Source organism: Streptopelia decaocto, assembly GCF_964273445.1.
Source record: "Streptopelia decaocto genome assembly, chromosome: 1".
Taxonomy (NCBI): domain Eukaryota; kingdom Metazoa; phylum Chordata; class Aves; order Columbiformes; family Columbidae; genus Streptopelia; species Streptopelia decaocto.
The window spans coordinates 13,457,970-13,483,490 of record NC_138663.1 but is presented as its reverse complement, the minus strand read 5'-3'; the positions used below and the strand labels follow the sequence as shown (position 1 = coordinate 13,483,490).

The 25,521-nt window shown below is 39.8% G+C and overlaps 1 protein-coding gene across 5 annotated transcripts in view; it reads right to left on the bottom strand.

Moving 5' to 3' along the window:
• The window catches only part of MAGI2 (membrane associated guanylate kinase, WW and PDZ domain containing 2), a 741,411-nt gene that overhangs the window by 4,391 nt on the left and 711,499 nt on the right, over nucleotides 1–25,521 (bottom strand). For all 5 annotated transcript variants that reach the window (XM_082044483.1, XM_082044484.1, XM_082044485.1 and 2 more), the window contains one exon: nucleotides 19,861–19,999. In XM_082044483.1, coding sequence (XP_081900609.1) covers nucleotides 19,861–19,999 — 139 coding nt within the window. The remainder of the gene's footprint in view (nucleotides 1–19,860; nucleotides 20,000–25,521) is intronic.

Genomic DNA, 25,521 nt, shown 5'->3' with positions numbered 1-25,521 from the left:
GACAATAGTGAGGTGGGTGACGTAAAGGGAGAGAGCAGCGTGGTTAGCTGAGGAGCTATTTATTTTCCCAGATGGTGTTTGTCATATGCTTTTGCATAATGAGCATATGTGTAGAGAGGATTAGCATTTGAGAGGGGAGAAAGTACAAGTTCTGTGTAAGACAAATAAACTTTGAGTTGGGAATCTAAATGGGCTGAGGATCTCAATTTTTTTTTATTTTTTTTTAATCACACTTTCTTACCCTCCAGTTAAGGCTGAGTAATGTACCATCTGCTGCCTGCTTGGCACTGGAGCGAGAAAAAATAAAAGGAAGGCTCATGAATGTAGAGTGATCAGCTCTTAGGAGATTGCCTGCAAAAAGCATCTGCTTCGATGGGCTTGTTCTTTAATTCTGGTCTTCATCGCCACCCCCCTGGTGCAGGACTGCAGGCTGTGCCCAACATGGGGGGTGCAGATCCCACCCAGGTTCTTTTAGGATCTGAAATCCAGTGGATCCCCTTTTGGCTAACACTTGAATCAGGGACCGTGCCTGCGGTCCAAGTCGCTTTGCCTGGTTCTCTAAAACTACGCCTGACTTTGCCAAGCAGCAGTAAGCTGCCTGTGTACACCAGCAAGGTACCCGAGCCAGCACTAAACCAGACACTTTGGGTCTTAGAAAATTAAGTTTGTGCTTTTTATGGAATTCTCGCACCTCCCCAGGGTAGAGGTGTTGCCAAGCATTGCCCTGATCAACGTATTTGACTTAACTAGTCTTCTTTTCCAGATGTCCATGGGATTATGTTTTTCACTGAGTAGCAGTGAAGAGCAGTGGGCCATCACCAGATCTTGTGTGAGGCCCTAGGAGCATCTAAAGTTACAGAAGTATCAGCTACATCCCAGTAAAAACACCCCAAGATGCTTTCAGGTAGCAAGACTGCCTCCATGCAAAAGATGCCACTATACCCAAATCAGCTGTTTCTCATCCAGGAGCACAAGCCAGGTGTCCACTATTCAAAACCAGGGTGGCAAACACCTCTCATGGCTCCTTTGAGGCATGAAGGGCAATATTGTACCAGTTATTTGTGGGACACTCTGGCAAGGAGACCCAGGGGTCAGTGGCCTGTTGTTTTATTCCCTGGAGATGACAGAACTAATTTATTAATGGTCTGTCCCCCTAGACAATTTACATTTTTAAAAAAAATTCTCCCTTGGATGGGAGGGAAAAAACCACCAAATTTTGCAGTGAGAAATTGTAGCAGTTTAGAACCTATTTCGACAAAAGTGAATCAACATATTTGTTACATGTAATGATATATAAATATACATATCTGTAAACTTGAATGCGCACTGTTATATATGTTACTGGATTACTGCCTCTCCCTTCAAAAGAAAACTTGGCCAGCTACGCAAGAGGACTTGTAGCCACAGCTTAAAGGGAAGTTTGGCCGTGGGAGAACCCCAGGGGGCCGCTGGCTGCAGTTTGCTTAAAACACTCTGCCTGGTCTTCTTGCCAGGGAGACACCTCCAGAGGCTGTAGTTCTGGTGGCTGGGGGAAAAAACTGCCAGGAAATAAAAGTACCATTCCTATTCTGCGGTAATATTGTACTTGTAAGTAAGAACTCGAAAAATGACTTTCCATAAGGTTTAAGTACCATCAATCTGAGACAGGCAAAACCCAGACTAACCTGCTTTTTCTTCCAAATGAAATGAAATTATGTAGAAAGCCATTCACAGCCTTGGTAGACACTAGTGTCAACAAGCCATTGTTGCCATATGTCACTGGCTAGTGCAGAGAATACTGATGGGAGGGTATTGTAACTGACTTCCCTCTAATGTTTGAACATTATGGGAAAATATCAAAATTACTAGGGTAGAGCAAAGAGCAGTAATGTAAGTAATTTGTTGCTTGAAAGAGAAGCCTTTTAAAGGGCTGTGTTCAAGCCACAAGGGTTCATTTGGACTTGTTCAACCAGCACTAAAGTGATTGCTTTTCCATAACAAATATAAACATGAGAAAAAGGCAAAATTTTATTCTGCAGGGGATCTAAACTAATGATTTCTCTTTATGGTTATTCTGGGGTTATAGCTGCATTTTGGAGAGAGTTATTAATAATTCTGAATATTTTTTCCTATAATTTTTAAGCTTTATATAATACCTATGAACATAACCTACTTTTACTATTATTCCAAAGTAACTCAAAACATTTTGCAAACATAGTAACCAGAGACAGAGCAATGATTTTATTTTTTTCCCCCTTCACCTCTTGTAGGAACTGAAGACAGTATTTGTTTAATAGAGCATGAACTACTAATGCCCAAATAACTTACAAGCAGAAGTGAAGGTTATTGCATTCATTTGAAACCGCAGGAGAAATTTAGAGATGATGTAGTTTTAAATTTGTTTCTGACTTTGTCACTATGGATATCACCCTTACTCTGGGATAAATCGTTTTTCAAAAGCATAGATCTCACTGAAGGCTAATAGATGCCTTCCTCCCTTGTTTGAAGGGAGAAAACCTCCCTTGACCTACTAATGTAGACAAGATAAATGAGCTGGGAGCAGCACTACAATCTGTCACTGTGATGGCATTTGATTTGGGGTAATTTAGTAGGTGTTTTCTGGGTGGCTTTTAGTTTCCACGAGCTACTGACATGCAGGTTGGCGGTACTTCTCCATGGGATGTGTAAGAATGACTCAACCTACGACCTGTTTCGCATAACTCCCAGGCGAGGAGTAAATTGCTAACTGAGTAAGAGACACCACCGACACAAGATCTTGAGTGTGTAGGAGGACAAGTAGGAGATGAACACAGCCACTTTGGAGGATGAGTGACAAGGGGAAAACATCAGGAGCAGAAGTTTTCTGTCTAAAGACTTTTTTGTTTGAGGTAGACCTGCCACATACACGAATTGTTTGCTTTCCTATGTCAGCTTACGTGTACTGGAAATGACGGTACTACTCTCATGATTCTACCTGCTCCTCAACTAAAGGCCAGTCCTCTACTTGGATCCTGTGCTTGCTCATGGCTTACGTCTGAACCCCTACCAAAAGAAACCGGGCTTTATTGCTAACAGAGAAGAGAGGACTGCCTGTCTTACTTTCTGAGCATTGCCCGTGTACTGTCAGAGGAAAGAGTTCAGACTACTGATTAAGTTAATTTAATTTCCTGCAATACTTATGTTTTCTTTACAGGTTCCCATTCTAAGATTCTCTCAAGTCTAGTGTTGCTGTGCTTATCTGCTGCACCAAGATCTCAGGTCCAGAGAGGTTAGTCTCAGATTTGTGACTAGGTACTCCTTTTGCATTAAAATATTTTAAATAATTGCTTGATAGTTTATCAAGAATGTGGGATTTTTCATCAGATAAAATTACAGAATCACAGAATCACAGAATGTCAGGGATTGGAAGGGACCTCAGAAGATCATCCATCCAATCCCCCTGCTGGAGCAGGAACACTCAGATGAGGTTACACAGGAAGGTGTCCAGGCGGGTTTTGAATGTCTCCAGAGAAGGAGACTCCACAACCCCCCTGGGCAGCCTGTTCCAGTGCTCTGTCACCCTCACTGAGAAGAAGTTTCTTCTCAAATTTAAGTGGAACCTCTTGTGTTCCAGTCTTAACTCATTACCCCTTGTCCTACCGTTGGCTGTCACCGAGAAGAGCCTGGCTCCATCCTCGTGACACTCACCCTTTATATATTTGTAAACATTAATAAGGTCACCTCTCAGTCTCCTCTTCTCCAAGCTAAAGAGACCCAGCTCTTATAGATTATAGATTGCAACTGTCCCAAGGAGAGTTGAATTGATGTATCACATTATAGACATGGAAGGGAAGCATGTGAAGTCTGACATAGGGGTACTTTGTTTCAAATATTTATTAGTAGTAACGGTAAGAGTAAAAAATTTTATTACTTAAGTACAATAAAATCTCAATGCCTTTTAAATTTCCAAATTATATGGATAACAAACAATATATTAAAGCTTTGAATGCTTTTGGTAGTGAGAATGAACCATTTCCTGAAATGTCTAAGCAGCTGTTTTTTTATCTTCCCAGAATTATTTTCCTAGGGAATCAAAGAGTTTTTGATTAAAAAAAAAATGGTACTTTATTTTTTCCCCCACTTTTTGTATGAAATTATGTATTACCAGAAGGTGGGAAACAGTTCTTACAGATGCTGCTAATAAAGAAAAATGGGACAAATTGTCCCCTGGTGAGTATCCACTCATGTTGGCAGTGTTACATCAAGAATGCATTTGTCTCTTTCTCATCATAGCTTGACATGTCTGTGATGTTCCTGATTGCATTGGTCTCCAGCAGCTTGTTTTTAACACTCACTAAGGAAGGATATTTCAGAATATTTGAAGAATCTTTAATCTTTCATCCTGGAGCTTCCACAACCCAGACATACAGCACCCTTTGTTTCCTGAAATAAATGATTCTCTGAGGTTTTGATGGTTAGAAAAGCTCTTGGTACCTTCTGTGCAGCTGTCAGCCTCATGAAAACACGACATGACGTGCCACCCCTTCCCCAGCCTCTCCCGGAGACCGAGTGGCAATGGGCTCTGGCCTCACTTCACAGTCTCCCTGTACTTCTGGCTATAAACTTGCACTTCTTGTTAATTATTCAATAGTTCTATGCAAATGTTTTCTCACAAATTTCACTTTTCTTGGCTCCCCTTCCACTGCTCTTATCCATGTTAAAAACACTCAACACTGATAGCTCTGGAAATAAACATCAATGGATTCAGGGCCTTTGTTTGGTCAGTCACCACGGGCACACCCAGGCGAGACAGCCTTGTCATCATTAGCATTGCCCTTACGTGTTTTTTTAATGCTATGATGGCAGTGTGCTATGGGTGCAAAACATTGATCCTCTGTACAAAAATTACATACATGCCATATACATTTGCAAAAATAAATCCAGGTTATACTTAGTTATTTTGATATAGAGCTACTTTGCCTTTCCTATACATGCAGTTAAATAGGTCTGTTTGGTATTGTAAAGTCCTGTTGCTGACGCAATGAAAACCTAATCTAATTTCTTGCTCTCTTAATGTAACCACATTCATTATACTGCTCACCTGTTTATACTCAGTAATGTCATGGTGACTTTGACTGTTTACAGTAGCCTGTAAATGTAACTTTGCTAAAATGAAAATGAACATGCATCTGAGTTCCTGCTTCTTCTACTTCTGAATTTTGTGCTCAGTGTTTTCAGGAAAGAATAATGATTTGTTATGAAAGACTGATGTTTGGAGTACGACACCGTGCCATGCCTAGTGTCTCTGTGACCCGAGTCATCGTGGATTTTTATTTTCATCACTGGTCTAATACTGGAAGCGGGCGGCACTACTACTTCTGCAGGTGTCCACAAGAACTGAAGAGATGTGACTGTAAAGGTAGGGTAGATGAGGAATAGTTTTATCTCCTCTGTAAACTTCAAATGCTTAATTTTACATGCAAAAAAATCTGAAAATTCGGGCATTGACCTATCCCAACACAGGGAAGCATAGCTCTACTCCCTGCTTTACTCCCTGCTTTATTCCCTTCCCAGTGCCATTCACACTCTGAAGCCCTACTTCGTGCTACTAATTGTTATTGACGAGCAACAACTTAGTTCCTTTGGGTTCATTATATCCATCTTCCATTCTATACTTTACCTAGACACTAAATGGGACGTGTTCCAAATATTTTTACAATATGTTCATAAAGTCCTTGCAAGGGCCATCTAATGAGACTTTGAATGATCTCAGCTCAGGTAAAATTCACTTTTGTCACCGTTTCTGTGCTCTGCATGGAGGTTTGTTAGAAAAAGTGCTTTCTGGTTAAGAGATCTAACTGGAGAACTATTGAAACACACATTAGAAAGAGCAGATTGTTTGTTATGCTTGGAAGACCAAATCTGCAGAAGTTCAGGAGATTATATTGCTTGTTTTGGGGGAAATAGGGGAACAGAACGAAAGAGAAAATTTAAATATGGTCAGAGAGGGCAAACCAGCATGTTGCGGGGAAAAAAATTAAAAAAAAACCTTTAGAAAAATGCTGAATGTTTTCTTGAAACAAGAAAGTCACACCCCTTGATTTGTGTTGGCTTTAATCTTTAGAAAGTGCTATAGATAAAAGCACTTTTCAATTTTTTATGTAACCTATTTAAAGATGGTTAGCAAAGAAACATGGGAAGTGATTGATCTGACTTGGAGAGTTTCTGTTCTTATTCTGCATTGTTTCTGATCCTACACTATACTCAGTGCATCCTCAGTAAATCCCTTTCCCTGAGTTAGTTCTTTAATTATGGGAATGCTTCACCAGTGTTTTACTGTTCTAATCACTTGAGATAATAATTTAATTGCCTTGAAGAGTCAGAGAGAGAGAGAGGTGTCTCCATAGACCTCTGGAAAGAGATGTCTGCTCTTCTGTTGAATGTGTACACACTGATGTTGGGGGGCTCCTTCTGGGAAGCCCGTGCAGAGGCTGTGGGTCAAAGCTGAGTGGATGGACATGAAGATCCACACCCCTCACCCCACCTCAGGTCCCTTTTATCAGACATGGGCCACTGCAGGTAAGTGGCCTGAGACCTTTCAGGCTGATACAGGAGATAACTAATGAGTTCAGAAACACTCAGGGTTTCTGCCCTGGATGGACTGGATTGTCTCCAGGACTTGGATGAATTTGGGGCACTGTATCTAATTTTAGCTCTCTCCTGGTTACACTGCAGCTCTTCACTTAAATAAAAATCATATCCATAAGCAATTCACAGTGATTTTGTAAATAATGCCTAAGCACTTCATCATTTGGCTCTCTCCAACATCAGTCACATCTTCCAGCAGGACCAAGGTAATTTTAACACTGCTTTTACAATAGCAAGAATAAAAAATAGTAATGGTTTTATGCAGAAAAAAAATACCTCAAGTGCAGAATGGGAGAGGGAAAAAATAATCAAGAGCCACACTTAGAAACAGGTTATATTTCAGACCTGAAACAGGTAAATAAATTGAGCTAATTTACTCTAATAGTCTCCTGGTGTGAATCTTATGGCCAGATGATTGATTAGGAGTACACAGTTTATCATTCATTCCAAGACCCATTTTAGACTCTTCAACAGATATAGATCTAGTAAACAGTCCTATCCATTAAATATTTAAACCAATGATCATGATCACTAATCTGAGTGAACTTGGTAAATTTGATTTTCCCTTGCATCAAGTTAGTGTATCTGCATAGATGTTACAGGATTACTCACTAATGCTGTGAACAGCTGAAATGAAAAGTTGCAGCCTGTACAGTCCTTTTATCTTCCACAGCAAACTCCTCACCGCTCCATCATCACTAAATCTATGGACAGCCTAAGTGCTAGTCTTGAGTAGTGTGCTCTAACCATTCATTATCATTCACTAGGTCCTTCAGGTGGTCTCGTATCCTTCTTGAAATGCTGAGCATGTCACATAACTATCAGATCAGAGTTACTGAGGCGAAAAGACCACATCCCTCAAGTAAAGAAGGTTCTCTTTTTAATGTGTGGTCAGGCAGTAGAGTAGAAGCTGCAGAAACCTCAGTAGTTCTCTTCCTCAGCCATGTTGAAGCTGAACAATCTACATGGCAAGTTACTGTATAATTAAAAAAGATAATGACTTTTAAATTAGTTTTTATTAATAGAATTAAGCCACATTAAGTCATAAAAGGTGTTCATAAATATGCTAATAGAATGTGTGGTAGTAATGAAAAACATTCTGCAGAGACTGAATAATTTAAGGGTTGGATATTACACAATTAAACTTAAATATTAAAATTATTAATTATCATAGCTAAAATGGATGTTAACAGTAGGCATCACATCCTGTCTGGTCAATAAATAGCTGCCACTATTAAAAGTATGTAAATAGTGTCTAAAATTTATTTAATAAGTGAGGAATTCAGAGAATTTTGACTGTGCATGAAATGCCCCTAGAAAGTTGTTCCTGGCAGGTGCTGAGTGTTGGCAGCTCTCACTTAAGATCTCAGCAGGATCTTAAGCAAAACACATAACTTGGTTTGAACACATCCTTATTTACAAAGCTCATGAATAAGTATTCCTATCCTGCTTAGGGCAGAAGCTGCAGTCTTTCTTTAGCAAACTCTTTTCAGACTTGTGGCCACTGGGCACTGAAGGTGCAGAGCTGGCCCTGGGACCGTGCTCGCTGTCGGGGCTGTTGTGGTATCTGATATCTTTTGGATGCTGAAACAATTTTCTCTGTAAACTCTATAATGAGATGGAAGTGCTTGAATAAATGAATGTCACATTATAATATTCAGCTCCTAATGAGTAAACATGAACTACATGTTGTTAGAAAACCCAGATGTTTAAAATTCTGAGTTGCACGTGTGTTGCTGTAGCTCAACAAAATATAACATGCTCTGTGGTCACGTACATTAATTGTCTCTTGGAGAGCAACAGTTACCTCATAAAGTAAAAAAAAAGTGTTTAATTTTCTCAGTGTTTTTTCCCCAGCTAGGCGTAAGAAGCCGTAAGGAATATGACAGAGGCCAGGAGCTTTTCTAACTTCTCTCTGTTGGTCAGGTCACAAAGCACCAGCCAGGAACTGCACCACGGGATGGCGGAGCAAGAAGAGCCAAGGTAGGACCAGCTGCAGGTCCCCACGTGGGCAAATCTTACCCTGCTCCTCTCTAATGGTTGGAATTACATTTTTTTTTTTTAATGTCGCTCTCTGTGTGATCATTTAGGCTCATCAAATTTCAGATGTCAAAGACTAGAGTCATAAGACGCCCTGTTAGTCTGATTTAGTCCTGGGTAACACAGCATCAGGCTGCTGGCAAGGCTTTTCAGATGCACCTTGATTGCCCCTTCTTGTACTTGTATATAACTTTTGGTACTTACATGGCTGTGCTTTTGTCCCTAAAAGAGCTGATGGCTCTTTTTAAATTCTTCTAAGCAGGCTAAAAAGCCAGATCTTTTACACCTGGATGACCACAGATCAATTAAAAAACTCACGTAAATGAGTTCAAAGCTATTTTGTCCTAACTCAGTTGATATTCCTAGAGCTGGTGCCTGTGTTGGGAGGTACAAAGATAAGATATTCTTGTTTCTGTCAAGTCAGAGGACACAAAACAGTTTCTGGATCCTTCTAAAGAGCATGAAGTTTGGCCCCTTCAGATTACTATTCACTTAAAAATGTAGATGAGTATCTCTGCTCTCCTTTGGGGAAATGCATGCCATTGGAGAAAACTGACTGTGCTGAAGAGATGTGGAACTCCTTTCAGACAGCCTGAAGTCTGGCCATTGAAGCAGTTCCTGCACAACCTTTGTGATGAGAATTATTGGGCCAGGCCACCAGAGCAAAGGTTTGTGCTTTCACACCATCTCCTTCAATGCAGAGCTCTGTATGGGGAGGATACCATCACAGACATGTAGGGAAGCTGACTCTGGTTAAGAACAAGTTGAGGTGATGCAGTCTTGCTATTAACTGGGGGCACATTGCAAATTTGTAAGTGAGAGGAACTGCAAAAGGAACAGCAGGAGAGGGATTTTAGGGGACGCTACCCTGCAAGAGCAGAAGCCTGTACTGAATCCTATGGCAAACTGCAAAGACATAGTGAATGCCACTGAATTCCTGTTTTCCCTATTTCTCTGGATTACACGAAGAAAGGAAAAACTGATGCTGTGGAGTTGGGGGATGACTGTGTTCTTTCAGGCCCTGTATTTCAGGTGCTTATTTTCCAATATTATCAACTGGGTGGAAATACAGGAAGCCACAAAAAATGTTAGAAAAAGATTTGTGGGTGGGACTTTTCCCTTCTTTGGCTGGGAAGTCTGCTTGCCAGTTCATGTGAACAAAACCAGGGATAATGTTTGTTCATCTGTTTTATTCACTGTAGTTTAGCTGTAATCATCTACACTTTACACCATATTAGTAAATCTACTCCAGAATATTACATTATAATAATTAAGCCTTAGTAATAAGAGAACTTGCTCAACAGCCTTATTATTAAATCTTTGCTCAGATGTGGGGGGACACTGCCAATTTTGGTGTGGATTATGTGTGTGGATTAGCGAGGTTCTGCTTTAATAATAATATTGAGTAGTCGACTAGGAATTGTAATCTTTAAAGTGCTTTTCAGGCATTGAACAACTAATCCCCATAACACTCCCATGAGATAGGTAAGTAAATATTACTATTCCGGTTATACAGATGGAGGAAGTGTGGGTTAGAGAATTCAGCTGGACTGGCCAAAGCCACTGGGAATGTAATTGCCAAAGCAATGTTCAGGACTATGGAAGAGACTTAGCATTTTTGCATTTAAAAAGTAGGGAAAAGGTATCTCTTCCCTGGAAGCTCAACATTGCCATAGAACTGAATATGCCTTCCCATGTGTCCCTCTTCCTTTCAAAACCATGTTTTCTATTTCTACATCGAGGGATACCTATGTAAAAGGTCTACATATATTTTAAAATAAAAATTCGCATAATGAGACAGAAATAACTATACACACCCAGATATACATACACAGACACTGTTACTTAACAGAAGGTTGTTCTACTTTCCTACCAGCTGCTATATATTTATTAAATACTAAAGACATGTTCATAAAGCAAATTTTAATATTCAGTTTTGTCCTTGAATAGTTTTTACCCAGAGCAGTAAAACAGCTAGAACCTTTGGGAGTACATATTCAAATTGCCTGATGCTTTTAGACCAATTTTGTTAACCAGTATATTGATTCATTTAGTTAGTACCTTTTTTTTTTTTTTTTTTACACACCACAGGTTCCTGAAATTAAGTTGGTATTGCTAGAAATAAGAAGGTGGTATTAGAAATGCAGCAGGAATATGAATGAATGTTTGCAGTTCCACCAAGGTGGTCACAGATGGAAAGGGCATTTTTCCAAAATGACTATTGATTTTTGCACTCACATCAGATGAATGATATATAGGGTAGTTCAAGTTTCGAATAACACTCAACCTCAGCTCTAGTGATTTCTAAAATGAGCATTAAAAATAGGATGAATTAGATGATCTGATCAGTAAACTGAACAGGTAGGAGTATCTGGCTTGAATGTACAGGCCAAGAGGCTTTAGCCATTTATTAGACAAACATAAAAGTTTCAGACATACTAACAGAATTGAAGAACTAGAAAAATGCACTTTGGAGCTGACTAGAGATTTCGGAGGGAATTAACTGTATTCAAACAATAAAAACACACTACAAGATCCCAATTTTTCATCTGTTTTTTCAAATATAAATGTGTTGTTCACTAGTAAGAGCTAACAAACCTGTGGTGCAAGAAAGCACAGGCACACATCACTTGACATCTGGCACCTGCATCTCTCCTGTGCTAGATCTAACTTCAAGTAAGCCTATGGATCATCTTCCTAAGTGACTATTTATACAAAATGGAACAATTCCAGTGGGAGACATGTGGACTCATAACAGGCCACACTGTGATGTTATGGGAGAGGCCTCTCCTAAGGTGTGCTAGAATGGTTAATATATCTGTTCTACATCAGGAAATTTGAGTTACATCCTTGATCAGGGCTCTTATGAATGGCAGCACAGCCACAATTTTGGTTGGGAAAAGCCCCATTGCAAAACTAGCTCTTTAGGAAAAGCCTTCCCCTCAAAACACCTGAAATGGAAACATTTTATAACACACCTATTTTCATTTGACCTGCTATTACTTTTTTATCAATCAAGTATTTCAGTTTTGGTGTTGATCTAAACTAAATTGCTTTGGATTTTCTGGTTATATTTTACTGGGAAAATAATTCTGTCCTAACGCGTCCTGCCAAACAAATAATCAGAACTATTCACAACTGAGTGACTGTGCAAAACTAACTTTAGCTGCATTTATAAAGGATTTATGTTTCTACTTATTTCAGGAAAAAAAATACTCATTTCCTGTGCCATTTATGCTATAGGAGGAAAAATAAAGATAATGCATAGAAAGCTGTGGTTATAAATAGTTGTAGTGGAACTGCAGTTCACTGAACTTCCTATGCTTGACAACTGGGACTTGTAAAATGGCCCTAATGTCAGCCTGGATTTTTAATCTTGTGACATTGCTGAACTACTTTTGGTGAAAGAACAAAGCAGAAGTGAGGCAGGAATGATTGCAAGGAATGGCACAATTCAGATTTCTACAGAATGCAGAAACTTCTTTGTTGTAAGGAGGTCTCTGATGGTGACATAAATGCTTAAACTACATGGGTACAATTTTCAAATGGCCTCTAGATGTGTCCAGCTCTGCACTAGCAAAGTATAGGGACATGGCTGTGTTCAGAAAATTTTTACTTATAGAAACAAATTGGAAATAACCTGTAACTGGCAAGACATGCAAGCAATCGATTAGGCTACCTGAATTTGCATGCACAAGACTGATACCTTAAGCACTTCTTAGTACCTGGGTGCTGGGGCAGGAATTCTGTGGCTGTCACACTGGAGGAGCTGCTCAAAGCCCAAAGGCTAGGAGAATACCTTTGGGTATAAATCCCTTTCTATTTCCAGTCTACTTCAATAGTGTGATACTGGCCTTCTAATTTTAGGAAATATACAACACTGTGCAAAGTAAACGGCAGACAGACTGAGTGCATCTGAACACTTCTGCATTTCCCATGATGACAGCAATCAATAACCAAATAGGAAAAATAAGTTTTTCTTTTCCTTTGCTTTCCAGGTATCATTTCTGGGCCGTGACTCTGTATTAGAAATTTGCTGTATCTGAACAAGCTGTGCAGTTGGATCTGATTTATTATGAAAATAGCTTGAAATCAAGTGCAAAGTGCTGCGTGTAAATTTAGCATAGCCACTGGGTTTAAAAAATAGGTATTGCCTAACAGCGTGTTCCAAAAAGTCTTCAATTTTGCATTAGTTATTTCTTCAAGATGATGCATACAAATATTGTTTGAGATCAGCATCTAACTTCTACCCTCGCATTACTAATATTTTTGCAAGCCAAATACCATAATAAAGAGGAAAATTTTGGCTTTGGTTCCCAAAAGTTCAAGATTTTCTAACTGAAAAGTCATATCCAGAGTATAAATTTTTGTCATGAGAAAAAAGCAGATACATAGCAGACCTATGGCTGTGTTTCTTGCACTAGAAGCAGTGTAACATGATCAACTAGTTATCTAGGCTATTAAAAGACATTTGTAAAATGCATAGCTGCTTTGATATCTAAGATAATTTATTATGAAAGAAATGTTGAATACTGTAGAGACTAATAAGCAAGCTAGCTTGTAAGACGTTGGAAAAGAGTCTATTAACAGTTGTGAGAAACAAAAGCATATTAGAGAAAGATAATACACATGCAGAGTTTACAAACCGTGTCTTTAGGGTGGCCCAATAAGTAGAAATATGGGGACCCATGCTTGTCACTTTTCATGCACATGGAGAGACTGGAAGGTACCATTCCTAAAGGAAGGGGAGGAACAGCCTAGGACCAATCATTAGAATTAACAGAACCAGTGACATACAGATATTTCACTATTGTTAGAGCAGAGAATTCTTAGTAAGTTTAGAACAACTGAATAAAAGGCTTATATGTAACAGGACAGAAGTATTTCTGAAAAGCTAAGACAAATAAGCATGCTGTAAGTCTAAATATTAGTGGATGACTGGAACTACTGTGCATATATATTCAGGCCATAGATTCGCCTGGACTACAGATCTGGAGTACATCTTGAGGTGCTTTCTGAAGGAAAAAGCAAAGAGCTTAATGCATTTCAGAACTCTGCCAAATTACTTGTATGAAAAATCTTTGTATTGGTACCAACTCTGACATTTTTTGGATTTGTTGGTGGCGTCTTGTTGAATTATGAACTGAGAATTTCTTCAAGGCCCTGACTTACTGCTAAATAACTTGTAGCTTTTATCTGTTAACCAGCAATGATTTTGTGTATACTGAAACTTTACTGTTGCATACAGAACTCTTCCTCCCTTAAACAGCCGAAACTGAATCTAAACTCTAGTTCTGCAAAATCACTTGAATGTCCTGAACCCATGGGATGAATTTTGTACATAATTCAGCATTGTGTGAAGCAACAGAGATTCCAAAAATGCACAGTGAGACCCCAGGACATGTCTTAATTAAATCAAACAAGGCTGGGGACGGAGGGAAAGAACCACCATTGTGTAAATCCATACAGCATCGACCAGCCATGAGGCACAGATTCTGTGTTCAGCAAGTCTCACTGATTCTGGTTCTAGCAGCTCTGTGTGTGTTAGCGTTGTACCATGAGCCAGCACGCTCAGCGCCAGATCCAGATTTCCAAGGCAGGACAATGGAAAACTTTTCCAAAATCTCAGTGTGAATGGGCTGGAGTCTCTAAAACTTTCTGCAGGAGCTCTCAAGCAACTTAAAACTAAGTGAAAAAACTACCAAACTCGATAGAAAGTATGATTTTGAAGTCCTGCTGTGAAAGCAGGAATTAACTTTTTTTCTAGATATTCCTTATGGGTGAAACTCAGTGTTTCTGCTTCCTCTGCAGCGCCAGACAGAAAGTATCTGGGGAAGGAGGTTGTGCCTGGAGTCAACCTGCAAGTGTTAACTGTGCTTCAGCCTCTGCCACCTTCATGCTCTGTTTGCAGTTATTTGGTTATAAGACTCATTGCTTCCACATACTTCTAGGAACTTATATATTTTAATGTAGCTTTGAGTAATGAAAGCTCCAGCTGGGAAATGCCAGAAGAAGTAAACCAGAAGAAGCAAGCTGCCAGGACTACTGGGACTGAGAATGAAACATCCCTGGCTTTCCTAGGCATCGTCTTCCATAGATATTTAGAGAAAACAGTGGTTGTTCTCAGAGAAAACTGTAGCTTCCTGGGGCTGATCTGTCATTAGAATTAACTTGCCTCTTGCTGAGCTCATTGCTGGATGGAAAGGCTATGATTTGTTAGTTTTATTTAATCTTTAATGTTACTATTTTGGGATTTTGTGAACAGTTTTCCCACGTTTTGCCTTTAGGGATGTCTCTTCATTCCAAAGTTTGGCTGCACATTGTACATGTCCTTCTCACAGTGTTTATACAGCTATGGCTAAGGCGTGAAAAATAGGAGAATCTGTAATTAGACTCCCACAGTGTGAGCAGTCTGATCTGTAGAAGCGCTGCACACCCAGTAGCTCCTGCTGAAGTCAATCAGCTCTTAGATAGAGGCCCACGCAGGGAATTAGGCAGCCATTGCAAGAAAAATCTTGATCTGTCATTTTATGCAAATTGTATTCAATGCCAGGGTGAGAAGTGTTCAGTGCTACAGTGATGACCACGAATTTTGTGCCCTGTGACATCTATGAAACCTCAGACTCCCTCCAGCTGGACTCCCCAGGCATTAAGTACCTTTTGAGGTCGGGATTTCTAGCAGTACTTCTAGTCTTTGTTGCGCAGTAATGTGATTTCTTACTATGACTTGGTTCTTCAGAGAACATGGCTGGCAGACTATTTCCTATGAAACATGATGCTGATGTTCTTCGGGTTTGGATGAGCTGTGATAATTCACCTTCAGTGGAAGCTCAGTTCCTCTGGCTATCCTTATCCTCAGCAAACATGTTTTGAGATGCTGGGTGATAAAACATCTGTTTTCTAAGCTTCTTTTCTTGCACCCTGCTGTGAAATCAGCTACCATTTTGGAGCATTAATCACATCTGTGCTCCTTCCCACATAGTCTGATGGTACTGTGCACGCTACAAGGGGATTTCTCCCTCTGAAAAAGGATTGCTGGAATTTGTTTTCAAGCAAAATCAGCAGCTGGAGTTGAAGTAAATGATGCATTTGCAACACACTTTATTTCTTCCCCTAGGTTTAAGTAGTGCTTCAGCTCATCCAGAATTTTCCGAGATGCACTTGTAGGGACAGATTTCCTGGCAGCAAAAAGTGACATAACTCATTCAGGAGATTTACAGCCTCACAGAAGCTTGTTCTTAGTTTCTTTACTGAGTGCTTTCTTCTTTTCAATACACATTCTTTTCTTTCACAGATCATTTTCTTACCATTGATGATTTTTTTCTTAGCACTGCTTTTACTGATGTCAATCACATCATCATTCAAACACTTTGCACTTAAATATGTGAGGTCATATTTTCTACTAGCAGAAACATGACTCTAGAATTATAAAAAGCATTGATTATATTGCACAAGGAAAATCAAAAAGCTGAAGACGGAGAGACAATAATGTGGTGGTATTTGGCCAGTTGGTTGGAGTTGTTCTTGGTAAGCTCTCTTCTTTTTAATGTTGTAAATCTGAATGGCACCGCTGTTGGAAAGGTCTTTGTCCCGGTTTTGTTAAAAACAAGTTTCTCTTTTAGTGAATTTGCCTGTCGGCTAAAGCCTTCATATTAGCTGCATTTTCCTGGAAAACCAGATAGGTGTTTTGGTAAACATAGCAATGGAATGTGAGGTTATTGATAAGGACGGATGCACATCTCGCGAGAGGGGCAACGAGAAACAGGTGACCAAAAAACTGACCAACGAGTATAACATCCCATTCACGTGAATACTTCATATAAAAGTGGGAGATCACGAGGATCTCGCCCCTTTTCGTTATGGCCGACATTAGGAGAGGACCTTGCTAGTCGTCCCTGTGAACTGAGGCCTAGTGACAGACCGAATCCAGTTCCGGTTCGCTGTAGAGTCCAGTCCAGGACTTCGGGTGCTGGCCCCTCATCTACTGGAGCAGTTGCCAGGACTTTCAAGATTGGTTTTGTAAATTTTGTATAATTTTCTCTATTCTTATTAGTAGCATTAGTAAAACATTTTTAACTTTTCCAACTCTCTTCTCTCTGTCCTTCTTTCCCTCTCAATCTCCTGTCCTGAGTGGGAAGGGGGGAGAGGGAGGGATTAAAGGGGGAAGAGGGTGGGGAGGGGGTTAACAATACATCTGCCGTGGTTTTATTGTCGCCCCGCAATCAAAACCTCGACAGTCTTCAAACGCAGACTTGAGAAGACTCTGACCATTTCACTTGTCAGAGACTGAGAATATCCAGGAAAGGACCCTGGTATACTTGCTCTGTTTTTATGTTCCTCCCGAGGCTTCTCCTGCACACCACTGTTGAAATATGGATACCAGCTCAGTCCTCCAGCCCTGCATTGTTGTAATCAGCTAAGTCTTATTTCCAACTGATGGTCTCCAGAGCTGAGCCCTGACGAGAATAAGAACTATTTTTGACAGGTACTTGCTAAGAAAAAAAAAAAAGGCTGATTATTTCAGTAAAAAAAGCTCCACTTAGTTTTGTCACATCTCAACCATGTAATTGTGGTGGGAAGAAGAGGGAACTACTCAATATTGGCTGGTTTATCTACTGTCTTCAGGGCCACTTTGTCCTCGAGCTTACTGTCACAATCTTCTCTGTGTTCAGTCTTCCATTACTTGGAAAGGACATTCTTTTCTTGGAATCCTTGTCATTAATACTCTGGCAGAGATTCTTTGCAGCACAATTACTTCCCCTTGAGATTCTGGCCTCCAGTTTTAATAATTTCTGTTTGTTAATTTCTGTTTTAGCTTCCTAAGCAGGTTGCTGTTGATTTTTATGTGCACCTTCTGTTTGTTCTTAGAGTATTTCTCATTGCTTTGGGAAATGCCCTAGAGACAACTTTAATATTTCAGTTAATTTCAACAGGCTTCTTCTCATTTTGCTTCCATTCTGCCTGCAGACTGGATACAGCACTGATACTTCTCTGCCTATGCAATGCACATATTAAGAACTGCAGACATGTGGATGTTATCCTTTGCTGTGTTGCTTTCTCTAGGTTGTGTGCACATCGCAAAGTAAATCCTGAACACTTTCACTGCTTTTTCAGTGCAGTAGGACAACACAGCTTTCAAGCACACCTACTTAATTCTCCTCCCGTAGAGAGCTGTAGGCTGGGGATGCAGCTACAAAGATGCTCTGATTAGACAGCACTACTTTGCAGCAACTTTTATATCACAGTAATCTGCATTTTTACACAGCCTTTCTGCTGAAAATTCCAAATGCATTTTGAATGGTGAGCATGGCCTTAAACAGTCCTGTGAAGTTGTCTTGTTTCTTTCTGTTATCATTGTAAACTGTGCCCAGATTTGTTGTGGTTTATCACTATTTTCTACTCAGTTTCTTCTGAGGAAGGGAAGGCTCATGAACATTTATACCTTTTGGGAGATTTTTTTCCCCCAAACAATGCTGTTTATGCTGAACTTTTTTTTTACATCTATTTACATTTTCTTATGATTCTGTAATAAAGTACAGATTTAGAAGACTATATAAATATGGACATTTATTTTGAATCTCTTGTTAGCCGAGGTTTAAGTGCCATCCAGAACTGGGATCTTAACAAAGTCAGATTTGAAGTGGGTCTGAACTGCAATCCTTTGCTCACAACAGCCTCCTGTGACCCTTCTTAGACTAAATAATTTGCTGACAAAACAGAGAACTGCTGATATTCTGCTATTCTGCTATTTGAGGATTACTACTGCTGTATCAGTCCCAGAGGCTTGTTTGTTCTTTCATTAAAACTGATGCACCTTTCCCTGCAAAAGAGTTTGGGCTGTGGTCTGAATCTCCAGTGGAGGTTGCCCTGAAAGGATTATACAGTGGTTAAAGTTGATATTAAATGTCCTAATAGCAATTTATCAATAATCCCTGAAAGCAATTTGACTTTGTTCCTACTCACTAAAAGTATAACTCACTAACTTTATTATCAGATGGGTGAGCTATGGCGCATCCTTGCTGTTCTTATTCAGGAGCTCCTGAAAGCTGGAAACAATTCAACAAGCGCTGTCCCAAGCATTGGCCCAGCCACAGAACTGGCTTTAATTTAGAGAAGAAAATGTTGCAATTACCATGTATACTGACAGGTGGCAAAGCACTGACTTTCAGTGGAGTTGACTTTAATGTCTTCAACAGAGGTAATGAGTTTATGTTGCTAACAAAGACTGACCTGAACCCACAGTTAAGCCTAAGCGTTACTTTGATTTTTTTATACGCTACTGCATTTTCTGATTCTCACGGGAAATGATGCTGGAATTTCAAAAGTAACATTAGAGAAGTTTAATAGAGTTTTGGACCTCCTAGCATAAGGAAGTCAAGGAATTAAAAAAAAACCCTTTTCCTGTGAGATTTTAGGCCCAGCTGTGCACATCACAGAACTTATGTAAATATATGACACTGTCACACCACATTCTAGAATAAGCCCTGATTTCAATTCTAAAAAGAGCTTTTTGTCTTTGAATTACCTTTGGATAATTTATTTCTACTTCTTGTCACTTCAGTAGTGAAATAAGGTTTCTAAGTGACTGATACTTTCTGAAATACTTGAAAAAAAAAGTCCTAGAAGTCACCCTGAAAAAAAACATGAGCAGAATGGATCCTGCTTTCTCACCATAATGAGCGAAGTCTCCTTTTTATTTCAGAGTTGGCTTCTACTTGATTATCCGTGTATATTGTCAGAGATAATATAATAAGTGAGGTTGTCAAAGAAGTACATTCTTGTTAATGCTTTGAGTTTAAACCTGAGCCACTGAATTGCATGGTAACAAGATCATCTGTTGTGATTCAAAATGTGCAGAGAAGTACCAATAGAGGAAGAAAGGACAGTTTTTTGGCAAATTGGCAACTCCCAGCACACTCAGAGATGTCCCCTAAAGAGTTCAAAGTGCTTCCTCCAGTGCACATCTTATGGGCCATTGCCTGTGTCAAGAAGGCAGCAGATGACAGTGATGTACACACATATACGGTCTTGAGCCAAGGAAGCACTTAAACACATGAATAAGTCCACCTCTACTCAGGTAAGTACTTAAGCCCATAATTAATGTGCCTCAGGGCATTACAATATAAATATCTGCAACTGCTACTTAACTCAAAAGCAATGTAATTAATTTACATAGGTTCGTGCACATAGAAAAATGTAAAGATGAAAACCCACCATATTCTGGGACCTGGCCCGTTCCACGTTTCAACAACAGTCGCACTCTCCTGCCACCAGACTTGATTAGCTCTATTGCTCTGGCATGTGTCATGTCCCTTGTGCTTTCTCCATTGATTTCAATTATTTGATCTCCTACCTGTCGGGTAAGAAGAATATTGAGTCAGACAGAATTGCAGTAAAATGAGCATTTCAGAAAAAGACATATTCAATGGATCACAGGTTACTTGAATGACAGACAGACACATCAAGGTAAATTTGTTCCTGTCTGTCTGAGGGATATTACTGGCAGATTGAATAACCTCCAAAGTGGATTCTGAATGTGGTATATCAAACGCTGCTCCTCCTCTGCCAAAATCAGTGCAATGAGTTTGCAACTTGCCTCATGTCTTCTACACATAACAGGTTTTTTTTTAAATTGCTTGTATGTTGGAATCACTGGAAATTTTATTTGTGCTATCATTTAATTTGCAGTATTGTATGAGCCCAAGAAAACTGTTGCTGCATTTGACTTGCTGTTTTACAGAGAAAAAAGAGGTTCAAAGTACAAAGATCCATCATTTGAATATAGAAATCTTGGTAGCAAAGTTTCACACCAAATTAAGGATTATTATGAAGCAAACTATTAAACAAAGAAAGGTTAGCGGCTTTGGAGCAGATCACACAGATTTGCTGGAGTTCTTAGGAGAGCATGCTTTGAAATATTTATCCACAGAAGGTTGTTGCTTGGAGTAAGCACAGCCCCTGGCTGAGCCTTCTACTCAGAATAGCTGACTTCAAGGTTACAGATTTCTGCCACCCATCTCCAGGCTGGCTTTCCAATCAGAGTTAGCTTCATTATTATTTTTCCACCTCTGTTTCTACAGCTGTAAAAGGCGGTACTGATGTCTGCATCTCCCATCCACCCTGATCTCCCTCCTGGCTTTGCCTCCCACTGGGATGTTTTGGTTCTGCTCTTCTTTCCATGAGAAAAGATGCAAAGAATTGCAAAGCTAGAAACCTTCTCCATGAGCAGGAGAGCAGACACTTTCTGCCGTGCCTGGTTGACATTGCAGACAGCACACATAGCACACAGCAGCTGTACAGCTTGTTTGGTGCTGCAGTATCACAGCCACCCACTCTTTTTTTTTGTGAGAAAGTTAAACAAACAACAGGTAGTGTTTGTGAGGTAGTGTGTGAGCCTTGTATTAGCAGTATCACAGCCTTTGGAGTTCAAGTTTTGCAGCTGTGTTGCAGAAGCCTCCAGCCCCATCACAAGGTGGCCCAGGTGAAGGCCAGAAGGAGGGCTGATCTCCTGGCACTGGTACAGGTGAGAATCTGGGTGATGGGCAGCCAGGAGGGGTGCGGGAGGGTCTTAGGTGAGTGGGTTCAGCAAACTCGTTTATCAGAGTCAGAGATGCACGTCTGCTCAGGAGGGTCACACCTGCCTCGCTCTGCATCTCCAGCTTCCTCACCGTGCGTGTCCACCGCACTACAATAGCAACACCGCGTGCATCCTAGAGAGGGTTTTAAAGAGACTATACAGATATCAAGATGACAGGCACTTCCTTTTCCTCTTACAAGCTTGTCTTGACAAAACCAGCTCTTTGCTGGCCTTGGACATTGAAATATTTTCTGTTTTGTATGTTTTATTTGCTGTTATTGTATTTCTGCCAACTAAAAGTGTAATCCTTTAGAGGCTTTCCTTCCTTCCTGAGTTTGAGATATAGTATTTACCAAATAAATGTGCAGAATATCAAGTGTCAACAAGACTCCTAACATCAAAGAAAACTGGAAGGGATGTTAAGAAGTTATCTAGTCCCTACTTTTGTTCAGAGAGAGAAAGGATGCTACTAAAATCACTATGACAGTGTTTCTCAATAGGAATTCATACTTTGTCAAAAGGGGTTGTAGCCTATTTTAAGAAGTCTCTCAGGATCCTGTACACAATCTATACCAGTACTTAACTAAAAGCCATTGATCCAAATAAAACCTCTCAGTCTTGCTATCACACATGGTAAATACTGCAGACTGAGCAGTGGGGGAAAATAATCAGGATTATTTTGTGCAAAAAGGCCTTGTTTTTGCAGTGCAAATTTCTTCCTTAGCAGATTTTCTCTGTTAGGTAGAATGCGTTTGGTTGTACCATGCAGTACACACGTTCAGACACTTCTGATGACCTCCAAGCCACAGTGACACACAGTGTAGGTTCTCTCTGGATTTTGGAGAGATCTCCCCCGGGTTTGGCCATGCAGGGCTGTTTGCATCACCCTGACTTTTGGGGTGAGTGGTAGGGTGTAGTTGCTGCACACAGAGCAAAAAATGGAAAACCTCTTTTACCACTTCTGTAACACAGACAGAAGATAAATTTGTAGCATCCCCACAAGGACACTAGTCAGACCAAATACAGACAAAATTCAACTGTTTTGGGAAAACCTGTTTCTAAATGTCGTGAAACAAATTAACCCAGGTACGAATCCTATAAAAGTAAATTCAGATTTTCCAAAGGCTCAAAGACAGCTCTTTTTTGTGTCATGTTGCCTGGATAGACAATGTTTTGCAGAAGGTATTTAAAATGATCTTGTTATCATGCTTTGAGAGAAGAAGTGCCAGATTAGATCAAATGAAGGAGGTGTTTTTAACACTCCTTGATAAATAGCCTTTAAAATGAGTCCTGATGAAAGCTGTGCAGAGCACGTACAGTCCTTCAGATAAAACTCTCTGCACTTCAGAGCGGAAACACATAGATTTTAATACAGTTTAACATGTAAAAAGGTTAAGTTAATGTCACATTTTTCCCTTACTGTTTGTGTTTCTTCTGTTCTCATTGGTCAATATGGAGGAACTATCTTGTATTAATGTAACCTTTACTGTATTTCAGTGGATTCTCTGTAGGCGGCATGTAGCTGATCTGATAGTTCCCACTTTTAATATAAAACTCTACATGCAAATAACCTTGGAAAGCTTAGAAAAGGCCAGCATCTTGCTTATGTGACTGAAGGGGGGGGGGGAGAAACAGACTTGCGAAAATTAGGAACTCTGAATTTTACAGCAGGTATGAGGCCAGAGTTAAAATGAATATTTGCAGGAGCAGAGGGTTAATTATATTCCATGCATTTGTGTCTTGTGGCTGACTGATGTAAAACTGAATTATACCACCTTTGCAGCACAAGACCAGCTCTGATTAGATAAGAAAAACAAAACAGGAAAGTTACCAACACTCTTATGCTGAGAAAAGCTTCAGTTAGACTTTACATTCATATCTGGGGAATTCATTCAAAAGAGAACACATCAACTGAGAAGTGGTTCCTCAAGTCTCTAACAAGGTATAAAATTATATTCTTAATTTTTTCTGCAGTTAAACATTTATAACCTTCTCCTCCCCTTGCCAATGTAGATTCTCTGATGTCTGATATGGGAGGAAACCATGCAGTATGCTTTGTCTCTGTCCAGGCATTCAGACATACTCATTCTCTCATCTTTTCTATTGTGGAAGAGATTTTTAGAAATTGTGGGGCCTTTTTAAAATCCAGTGGTTATCTAAAAGAAGCTTAGATATATCCATATATTGAATATGCATGAAGGTGAGGCCAAAGGTAATGGTAAGCATAGAGACAGGTCTGAAAAGAACCTAGCGCTTTTTATATGGGATCCTCATTGCTCTCTTTTCAGGATCAAAAGTCGATTCCTGCAGTTTTATGCCACACACGACATTTCCCTGTACTTCTCTTCTGGATCCTTCCAAGTCTGTCTGCAGTCTCCTGACTGGAGACAATACTAAGCTGAGGGTGGGCAGAACAGATCAAATGATAACATTCTTCCCATGTGGGAGAAACACTTATTAATAATGTCCCCAGAATTACACCTTTGCCTTTTTGTAACACGCCATATTTGCAACTTGCGAATTTACCATCCCCACAGTACTGTCTAGGCAGTTATCCCCCACTTCACATTGTGCATCTGATTTCTCTGCCCTAAACCAAGCACAGGGCACCTCAGTGACTTCTGTCAAATTGACTGCATTAATATTATTCTTTCATTTTGAAATCTAAGTCAGTTCCTCAAAGTTCTTTTAAACCCTCTGTGAATACTGACATCTTGGAATCAGCAAATTTTATTTTAGTATCTATCAATAGTTCTGCAGTTATTAATGAAATTATTGAATAGAGATAGTTTCATCTCAGACCAATCAGAAGCACACTTGTAACTTCACACTTGGAATTTCTAGGCAGGAGCAAACCATTCAGAGCCTTTGAGAGGGTTTATTCTCAGTAACCACATGACAGTGATTCCACCTAAAGTCCTCCTTCTGTGAATTCCACACAAGCCAGAGTTGAAAGGTCAGAAGAAGATGCCTCATACCTTCTCCTTGTCCCTTTTTCACAAAGGAATTAAAGTGAAAATCAGGAATGAGAAATGAAAATTAGACTGATATTACAAGATTTGCTTTCCACTATTTACATGTCGGTGGATTTTTTTTCAACTTTTTGATAACTTGGCACAGATGATTACTGAGAATGAAAGTTAAAGGAACTTTTCTCATTTATTTGACTTTAAAAGTAGGGAGTAGGTTTTCCTTTCTCTAGTCTGCTACTAACGTTCTTGTCCTCCATTAATTCTTGGACATGCTTTAAGTAGTTTTTAAGTATGCTTTAAGTAGTTTTCTCCTTATACTGATTTATACTAATTTCTCTTTCCTGAAGTTGATGTAGTAAGTTTATGGTCCTGAACATTTCAAAGAGACTGATACAAAGAAAACACTGAATATTTCATTCTCCACATTCTCAGCAAGCAATGGACCTTTTCTTTCCTGTTCTTTGTATTTCTTTTAATATATTTATGTTCCATTTTCTTGTTACCTTTTATACTTTCCTTGGGGGCTGCTTGGATATCATTTTGACACATTTACTCTTCTCTCTGAATCTAGAGGGACACCAGCCACCTAACAATTGTTGCAGCATCAAGCTTTGAGTGTCTAAATCTTTTATTGGATATGGCCCTGTGGCTTTAGCTCCTTTCATGGAAAGTGACACATTTGAATATCAGACCATTATTTTTAAAAGGAATTTCAACAAGCTGCCTGCTGTGGAGTTATAAAGCTTCTCAGATGAAACACCAGAATATTTTAAAAGATAAACTTCAATGGAACAACATTACCTTTTTGCACGGCATTTAGGTCCTCTGTCATTTTACATTTTATGGATTTCATTTTTGTCAAGAAATTAACAGAAAAAACAATTCCCTAAATCTGGAGAGTTAGCCATCACTAAAAATGATACCTTCAGCTCCCATGCCACTGAGGTACAATTTTTGCATGACAGCTTGACAGGACGTATGGATCCAAATCACCGCGTTTTAAATCCACAAATAGCAGGGAAAGAGTTTGAGAGCACATAACTTTAAAACCAGTATTTTAATCTCACAAAGCCACAGACTGCCTTCGGCTCTTTGGAATAAACTTTAATCTGAAGGTGTCGTTACACGGGATGGGTGCGCGGGGCAGTGACGGACGCGTCCCTTTGCAAGGCTGGCGGCTGTCTGGTGGCCAGTCATGCAAAATGAACCGACGGGACCTTTTCTGCTCCCAACAGGCAGGACACCCCCCAAACTGGCATCAGCTCTGATTTGTAACATTCCTGGCAGTCTTCAGCAAAGACTACAAAGCCGGACTGATTGGCCTCC